The sequence below is a fragment of the Mercenaria mercenaria genome, chromosome 6, assembly GCF_021730395.1.
Source record: "Mercenaria mercenaria strain notata chromosome 6, MADL_Memer_1, whole genome shotgun sequence".
NCBI lineage: Eukaryota > Metazoa > Mollusca > Bivalvia > Venerida > Veneridae > Mercenaria > Mercenaria mercenaria.
Window position 1 is genome coordinate 7,226,175 of NC_069366.1, and position 10,059 is coordinate 7,236,233.

Sequence of the window (10,059 nt, forward strand, 5' to 3'; positions counted from 1 at the left end):
TAAAACTTCATAGGATAATTGAACATGCAGAGTAGATGACCCCTATCGATTTTGGGGTCACTCCGTTAAAGGTCACAGGAGCCTGAATATGGAAAACAATTTCCGATCAATAACTTGAGAACCACTTGACCCAGAATGTTGAAACTTCATAGGATGATTTAACATGCAGAGTAGATGACCCCTATTGATTTTTGGGTCAGTCTATTAAAGGTCAAGGTCGCAGGGGCCTGGTCATGTAAAATCATTTCCAGAAAATAACTTGAGAACCACTTGACCTAGAATGTTGAAACTTAATAGGATGATTGAACATGCAGAGTCAATGACCCCTATTTATTTTGGGGTCACTTGATCAAAGGTCAAGGTCACAGGAGCCTGAACAGTGACTTGAGAACCACTAGGCCAAGATTGTTGAAACTTAGCGAGATGACAGGACATGCCAAGTAGATGATCGCTATTGCAGCCAACCATCAGTGTCTCTTTGACTTTCGCTCCTGACCCCTACTGACTTCTTGCCTATACGACTTTGCATTGGGGGAGACATGCAAAAGCATCTTCTAGTTTTATTTGAAGTAACTTTAAGAAAATTTCAACTATGTTTTCTCATAATTCTTTTGATTGATCTTGATTATGATTTTTTGACCTTCTTGTCCTTAAGTGCAATGATAACAGGTGAGCGATATAGGGCCATTATGGCCCTCTTGTTTTTACTGACCGTAGGGAAAAATCGAGACCACTTTTCTGTGGTACAACATGCATGTTACATCGAATTGTCATGTGTATTTTGACCTATCTCTATCTGGTAAAGACTTTTGTGTGGACTTTTTTAGGATTAATTTCCCTTTGTTGTCACTATAAATAACTTATATGATAACTTTTTTATAATTGGCCAAAAATATTCCATACGAAAACAACTGCAGGTTGTTATACATGCAAGTTTTAATCCAAGTGTTTTGTTATAACACATTGTATATATAGTACAATATTGTTTATACATCATTGACAGATCACAGGCGCTTGAAGCTCTATCAATAAATATATGCATTACCATATCCCACCCACCTAATAGTCTATATTGATAGAGCTTCAAGCACCTGTGGACAGATATCAGTTCATTATGTTATACTGCAGTAGAGAAAATTAGTTGCCTTCCAGTAGGGGACTTTGTATTGCATGGCAATACTTCATTCACTTGTTTTACATAGACTTACTTGTTTTTGAAGCAGTGGCAAAGAAATTTGGACCACAAGCATAATGTTCGATACAGATTTCAATATTCATCTTGAATTGTCTTAGTCTTGACCTACTGACCTACTTTCTTGTTTTTGAAGGCACAACATAGAAATTTGGACCACGTTTATAATTTGATTCTGATTTCAATACTCATCTTTAATATTCTTAATCCTGAACTACTGACCTTCTTTCTTGTTTTTGAAGCTACAGCAAAGAAAATTGGACCACCAGTTTAACTTTTAAACAGATTTCTGTAGTAATCTTGAATAATCTTTACCATGACCTACTCACCTACCATAGAAATTGGTTTAAGCAAGCAACTAAACTCAGGTGAGCGATATAGGGCCATCATGGCCGTCTTGTTTCATATGCATGTTGGTGGAAGCTGTAAAACTCTTTATCAGAAACTGCTAGCCGAATTCCAAAATGATTTCACAGTTTACTTTGGATATTTTTCAAACTATTCCGATAGACACTAGGGATGCTTGGAAACGTTTTCTTATATGTATTTAGTGAGAACTTGGATGACTACCAAGAGATTTTAAATAAATCAAGATTTATGAAAAACATTTGGCCAGCGATGGGAGTCGTCTCATTTCCTTTCGTGTATATATAGTAGAAACTTTAAGAATTGTTTTCTCAGAAACTGCTAGCCTGATGTTGAAATAGTTTCAAATAAATGTACCTTTGGTAACCCTTTACCATGATTATCTCCCGCCGATGAAATCTGGAGGTGGGTATTGAAATGGCGTCGTCATTCCGTCCGCAGCCATTTCTCAGTAACTAGCAGGAAGAATTTCATGAAACTTGAAATAAACATGAACCAACATACTGCGATGATGCCCGTCAAGTTTTTTTTTTTTTGGATTGGTCAATTTCCCTTAGAGTTACTGCCCTTGATTTAATGAAAAATGTCCGTCCGCAGCCATTTCTCAATAACTATCGGGTAGAATTTCATAAAACTTGAAATAAACATGCACCAACATACTGCAATGATGCCCGTCAAGCATTTTTGGATTGGTCAATTTCCCTTAGAGTTATTGCCCTTGATTTAATGAAAAATCCACGTCCGCAGCCATTTCTCAGTAATAAGCTGGTAGAATTTCATGAAACTTGAAATAAATATGAACCAACATACTTTGATGATGCCTGTCATTTTATTTTTTCAGTTGGTTAATTTTCCCTAGAGTTATTGCCCTTTAATTGTTTAAAAATCTACAGATTTGTTTACATAACAAACCAACTAATTGGTAGAATTTCATTAAACTTCTTTCATTCTTTTCCATGAAAATGTATTATAAACATGTGAAGTTTTGAACCCAAACCTGGTCACCACCTTGCCTTGGTCACACCCCCCCCCCCCCCCCCCCCCCCAAAAAAAAAATCATTCCTTTTTATTATCATTTCTTTTCAAACCTTCCATGAATATTTATCTGCATGCAAAGTTGTACCGTTCCTTCCCCCACCTCACTCTCCACTCAGTCTTGTCCACCACCCCGATCATGCAGCCCCATCCCCACCCATTTTTTTTTCATCATTAATATGAAATTAGGCGCTGCCTATCTGACGGGAAAACCTGGTGATAGTGATACGGATTCTTTCTTTTTTCTGCATTAAATTGTTCTTTCAGATATTTTCTGTTTGGCTTTCAGTTTTGACAGTAAGCCTGATGGTTTTGCTATTGTTATAAAAATAAGAAGAGGAAATGTTTTAAAAAGTTTTGTTTAAATGAACATAGATCTAATCATTTCTTCAAATGTATCAAGACTAGACAGACAATGGAAAATAGTGTTCATGAGTTAAAGATAATAGTGATATTTGGGTGCACAGAATCTAGTCCCAAAATGCACCATTAGTTGTACTGATGATAAATAGAAAAAAGTGGAAACTTCACATGTCGCTCAACACGACAAAAACGAAACTGTTGCATAAACCCGGACAGATAACGGGAGATTTTTGACCTGTCACTTTTTTATTTCTGCAAATTGTTTTCATTTATTGGTATCAAAATAATGCTTTTGCTGAAAACTTTACATAATTCAAATTTATATCTAGTAAGCAAATTTTAACTCACACGAAGTGAGCGCCGGAAAGGGGTATGTAAAATGGGGGCTGTACGTACATTGATAAATTCGAACACTTTGTCATTTACAATTTTTTTTTTCATAGTATTATATATGGTGCAACAGTCATTCAAAAGTGACCCAATATCAGGCCTTTATGTGTTGTCAGTGAGCATGCGTAAAACACACTCTTCCTCAGTAGTTTTGGATAAATATTTCATTATATACAGATAAATGCAAGTCATTTATTTATACATAATATTACCAATTTTGTTTCTGTTTACAACGATCATGTCTTTGCTATCAATTTGTTTCTCTAATACAAATTTCTGAATCCGGAAATGCACATATTCTTTTCAGTTCATTTGTTACAAACAAATAGTTTCTAAAAACGACAAAACAATCCAAAAAATAAAACACAACAGTTTACACATTATGCCTGCGTAACATCACATTCAATATCATCTTGTTCTGATATTCTTTTGTAGTATAGATACTGGAACTTACATAATCCTGCTATCCTAAACACGGACTATTTTAATTCTTTTAAATACCATTATTGTCAAATGACACTCTTTTATGACAAATTGTGTTCCACTAATACAGCTATGGTAAAACTCGTGTATGTGAGAATGACAAACAACCATTTACTTGTGAAATTTTTATTTCAAATTCATTGTAAAAAGTTCTTGACCAGAATTTTATATATAACACAAACACTCTTGGACGAAATTCAATTTAATTTACATAACTGCTAACAGTCTGGGACCTTTTTTTGAATATGATTAAGGTTAATTTCCTAGCTTGATAGTGATCGTAGTGAACCTCTCAAGTTTATAGCCAACATTTTTTTCCAAGTGTAATTACTTAAACTCTAGTCAATGAATTGACTTTTAGAAAGTAGTTGCAATGTATGTGAAAGATTGTGGAAGGGAGGGGAGATAAGTAATATCGATATATGCTTTTCCATGCCTTCGAATATTTTGTTCAAAATTTACAAACAGAACATTGGTTAACTATACTTATTATTGATTTGTGTTCCAGTAATTCCAGTAATTGAAAAAAGTATGATAAATATAAAGAAAAAAATTAGATTGGGCCTAAGCTAAAAAAAAAAAAAATTCAAGCATCTTACGAGATTCGAACTCGGACCTCGCGCATGGAAAATATGTGCGCTAACCACTGCACCACAGTGACTTGTGACATAAATGTGTGATAAAATTATGTATATAAATAAATTTTGTTAGGACAGCGTGTCTATATTCGTTTTATATTGACATTTTTGAAATTATTGGCTTTTCTACATTCAAAGAAATAAATATACAATGGTTTTGTTATTCAAACAGTGCAGTAATGTAGCTTACATCATAATTCATTATTGGAAACAAAAGCGGGCCGCTTGAATCATCCATAAAACTCGTTTCATGAAAAAACCCGAATAACACCGATTTCTATTGATACCGCGAATTTTCAACTGGATAGAATAATTTGTTTTAATAATGCGGCGCCCGATCCTTCATAAGAAATTTTATTTTATCAAATGTCGTCCTGAAAATTATTTATTGCGCAAGCACGGCAGCAGGTCCGGTAGAATTATGGGAGAACAACAACAACAAAACCGGTGAAGGTATAGAACATATTCCCAAGTTGAACGGTATATAGGTTTACTTTGACATATATACACGTACACGTTATCTATAGACGGAAAAACCTTCGGTTTTCCCGTATTAATTTTCCATCAATTTTTATAATCAACATGTGAAATTTGATACCCTCACCTGGTCCAAGGGACATGTTTAACCCCCCCCCCCCCCCCCCCCCCCCCCCCCCCCCCCCCCCCCCCCCCCCCCCCCCGCCCCCAAACAAAAACATTCATTTTCTGTAGAACATTTGACTAATGAAATTATTTGCTTCTTAGTAACATCCTTAACTTTTTGCCGGATACATTTTTTTGCCATTCCTCACCACAAGCCCTTTCGGCGGGGGATACCAATTCATCGAATTTGCTTGTTATTTTATTTGTTAAAAACACGGATTTTTTTAGCTAAAATATAAAAATCTTTAAACAAAGTCTCCAAAATCTCTCCTAGTCAGATTTTAAAATAATTTCACACATCTTTTGGTGCCCATTTTAGCACCGGTCATTGTCGTCGTGCGGTTCCGTCGTCCGTCAACATTTTCCTTGTTAACACTCTAGAGGCCACATTTGTGACCCAATCTTTATGAAACTTGGTCAGAATGTTTGTATAGGTGATCTCTAGGTCAAGTTTGAAACTGGGTTATTTGGGGTCAAAAACTAGGTCACTAGGCCAAATCAAAGGAAAATCTTGTTAACACTCTAGAAACCACATTTTAAGTTTGAAAATTGGTCAGAATGTTTGACTTGATGACCTCTAGGTCAGTTTTGAATCTAGGGCATGTGGGGTCAAAAACTAGGTCATTCAATCAAATCTAAGGAAAAGCTTGTTAGCACTCGAGGTCACATTTAAATTTTATGACCCTATCTTCATGAGACTTGGTCAGAATATTTGTCTTGATGACCTTTAGGTCAAGTTCATATCTTAATCATTGGAGTCAAAAACTAGGTCACCCGCTCAAATCAAAAGAAAATCTTGTTAACATTCTAGAGGCCACATTTATGATCCTCTCTTCATGAAACTTGGTCGATTGTTTATCTTGATGATCCTTAGATCAAATTCGAATCTGGGTCATGTGGGGTCAAAAACTAGGTCACCCGTTCAAATCAAAGGAAAAGCTTGTAAACATTCTAGAGGCCACATTTATGACCGTATCTTCATGAAACTTGATCAGAATGTTTATCTTGATTATTCCTAGGCCAAGATTGAAACTGGGTCATGTGGGGTCAAAAACTAGGTTACCCGTTCAAATCAAAGAAAAAGCTTGTTAACATTCTAGAGGTCACATTTATGATCGTATCTTCATGAAACTTGGTCAGAATGTTTATCTTGATGATTCCTAGGCCAGGATTGAAACGGAGTCATGTGGGGTTAAAAACTAGGCCACACGCTCATATCAAAGGAAAAGCTTTTTAACATTCACAAGGCCTTATTTATGACCTTATCTTAATGAAACTTGGTCAGAATGTTTGTCTTTATGATCTCTAGGTCAAGTTTGAAACTGGGTCATGCGGGGTCAAAAACTATGTCAGTAGGCAAAATCAACTCTGGTGAGGATATAGGGCCATCATGGCCCTCTTGTTTCTTTTTCTAGATCAATAACCAACCTCACAAGGTAAAGTCCCATAAAATAGGTCATAGCATCAAGTCAACTTTTGGTAAAGTTTTTCATACAAGTAACTATCTGGTGCAGATACTGGATTGAAACTACAGATACTTTAACATTTAGGATAATATATCTGCTTCTGGGTCAACAATTCGAATAGTCTTACGGACAGCTCTTGTTTTGTGGGGCAGTTATTTCCACTTATAATTGGTCTACTGGTATAAAGGACTTGTGAATTATCAGGAGATGATAGAACCTTGCGGTTAAACATGTCCCTTGGACCAGGTTGTTGAAAAGTATATCGCTAGTTTCTCTCTTGTCAAGTAATATGAGGTCAACTACTTTATTGAGGTGTCTCTCTCTAAGACCCCTGTTTTGTTTGACAGAATTGTTTACTGTTCAATTGGCTCATGGTTTCCTTGTATTAATGTTTGCGATTCATGAAGATTATGTCTGAGCCTTTGTCGGCTCCTATTTAGGTATATTGTTTTGCAGATGTCGGTAGGCCGGTCGGTCTGTCTGTCCGTAGACCAATTCGTTTCCATATTATAACTCAAGAACACTTAGGTCTAGGATCATGAAAGTTGATAAGGAAATTGGTCATGACCAGCAGATGACCCCTATTGATTTTGAGGTCAAAGGTCAAGGTCACAGTGACCCAGAACAGTTAAATGGTTTCCAGATGATAACTCGAGAACGCTTGGGCCTAGTTTCATAAAAGTTGATAGGGAGTTTGGTCATCACCAGCAAATGACCCCTATTGATTTTGAGGTCAGTAGAATAAAGGTCAAGGTCACAGTGACCCAGACCCAGACGATAATTTGAGAACACTTGGGCCTAGGATCATGAAATTTGATAAGGAGGTTGGTCATGAACAACAGATGACCCCTATTGATTTTGAGGTCAGTAGGTCAAGTTCACAGTGAAATGGAACAGTTAAACCATTTCTGGACGATAATTTGAGAACACTTGGGCCTAGGATCACGAAACATTGTAAGGATGTTGATCATGACCAGTAGATACCCCTATTGATTTTGAGGTCAAGGGTCAAGGTCACAGTGGCCAGGAACAGTTAAACCATTTCCAGATGATAACTTGAGAATGATTGGGCCTAAGATGACGAAACTTAATAGGGAGGTTGATCATGACCAGCAGATGGCCGCTATTGATTTTGAGGTCAGTAGGTCAAACAGTGCACAGTTAACACACCATTTCTGTTCCTTGTGCAAGTACTGAATGCATCAAGGGGTGTATTTCGTGTTCTACGAGCTCTTGTTCAAACAGCAAGCCATTATAATTGGAGAAAGAAGTATATAACCTTTATTAAACTGCTGTACATATTCATTACAATATGACTTTAGTGTAGAATAAAGGTAGAACTTAGATTGAGCTTCGAGTGGTGTGTTAAAACATGTATATGGATTGACTTTAACCATCACACACAAATATTTGTAAAAATACAATTCAGTTTTCTTTTATAAAACAGTTCTTTTGTTGAAGTAAAGCAACATAATCTTAGGATTACATACCCTTCCACTACAACTGAATTTAATTATTTGCTAACATTTACAACTTCTTTCAATGTTGCCTTCTTATTTCCTTTTAACAGGAACACGCCATTCTCTATCTTCAACATTAGAACCATAAAATTCTGTGTCAAAATCGTCCTCAAATTCTTCTTCAAATCTGTCCTGTTCGGATTCTTCATATTCTTGTTCTGTGTCTAGTTCCTTACCTTGTTTCACAGTTTTCACATTAGGTTCATCATTATCCGGCTTTTGGATATTTGAAACGTTATCTGAACTTTTGACTGCTTCTAACCATGAGTTAAATTTCATTATTCCTTGACAAGTAGGAATTTTGGCATCAGAACATTTCGTTGAAATACGGAGACAGTCCGCTATTTTCTGTTCTAGTTCATTACAGGCTGATTGTTCTACCGCCTTAACAATTCGTTTACTCATTTTGTCATTGAGACATCTGATTTTACCTTCGTGCCTTTTTATTTCGTTTCTCAATATCCTTTGTATAAGAAACAAATGGAGAGGTTGACCAAATTCTTTCGCTGTCTCCATTTTGTCCGTCGAAAGTTCCACTTCGGATTTCAATGATTCAATTTCTGTCTTTTGAAGCCCACTTTCCTTTAGGATCAATCTACTTTTTTCTTTGAATTCATCACATATAGCCTTTTCCATTTCACGGAAAGCATCATCAATCCGCTTCTTTATGTCTTTGAGTTTATCCTTCAATTCATCATTACATGCTGCAATATTTGACTGGTGCTGATCTTCGTACTCGATTAACTTTTCCAGATATTTGGTCAGCTCTGTTAATCTGTCACTTGTGCCTTCGATTGCACTTTCTGTTTTGGCCTGCTCTTTGGCTATAGAGACCATTTGATTACATTTTCTATGTGACACAATTGCGCATTCATTACAACAAAGTTGGTCATGATCAGTGCAGATGTATCGAACTTCTTCCGAGGGGTGCTCTGGACATCTTGTGAGCGACTTTAAAAGTTCAAGTTTAGCAACATCATCCTGTTTGTTTTCAATATTACACAGTCTGTGACCTGATAAAAGTTTTACTTTCTTGTGTATTGCTGTACATTTCTCACATAATTTCTCAGAACACTCATAACAATAGACGGTCGCAGATGTTTCCATTTTGTCACTTAGGCATTGGTCACATTTATTTCCTACATTAGACATGCTCATTTTCTTGTTTCTTAAAATTGAAACTAGCGTAAAATTAATAGGTAAATTCTCCACCCACTTTTTTACATTGCCGACACGCTTTAAGTCCGCTCTACATATAGGACAATTAATTGTTTGTTTTCCCTCATCAAAGGCTCGCTTAGTGTATCCGACTAAACAAATATGACAGAACGAATGTAAACACGGCAATGTTCTTGGTTTATCATATAATTCCAAACAGATATAACAACATAAATCTTCCTCGTTTACAACTACTTCCTTAGACGCCGCCATTTAAACGTAAGTGTACACCCAACATTCGATCGGACTATCGGATACAAATGAGCTATGTTTCTGTACAGAGAGAAGCTGGTTTTATCAGTGATAGGCTTTAAGCAAATGCTGACTAATTGTACTGGATCTATAAATAGCTAAAGCAGACGATGGATTTTTACAGAAAATATCCTACCTTTATTTAGGTCAGTTTGAAAAAATAACTGTAATTACTGCACTTCTCTTAGAGAGTCAACAAAGTTAAGCCAAATTTCAGTCCACCAGTTGTATGTTTTCCGTTTCAGAACTTTTGTTTAATTTTTCTCCTTGAGAATGTTTCATTCCAGTCAAGTGTTGCAATGTTAGTTCTGAACCTGTATGCATTTTCAGAATTTTTATTTCGCTTATCCTGATATTGCAATAATGCATTAGCAAAACTTTCTACATAAAATGTATCCATGCAATGTACATAATCACTTGTTGTTTTATAGATCTGAATGCTTGTAAGAGCATGTGTCAATAACTTTTCAGCTTTTTGGTCTGTGATAATAGTT

General features: G+C 36.0%; 1 protein-coding gene across 1 annotated transcript; it reads right to left on the reverse strand.

The window, feature by feature from the left end:
- Positions 1 to 8,128: 8,128 nt before the first annotated feature.
- On the reverse strand, positions 8,129 to 9,853 carry LOC128557937 (tripartite motif-containing protein 45-like). Its single transcript, XM_053546613.1, has one exon. It carries the CDS (start codon positions 9,524 to 9,526, stop codon positions 8,129 to 8,131), a length of 1,398 nt encoding a protein of 465 aa, XP_053402588.1. The 5' UTR covers positions 9,527 to 9,853.
- Between the last annotated feature and the right edge of the window lie 206 nt (positions 9,854 to 10,059).

What these genes read in the sequence shown, in the direction of transcription:
- LOC128557937 (XM_053546613.1), bottom strand. Translation starts at nt 9,526, where the DNA reads ATGGCGGCGTCTAAGGAAGTAGTTGTAAACGAGGAAGATTTATGTTGT.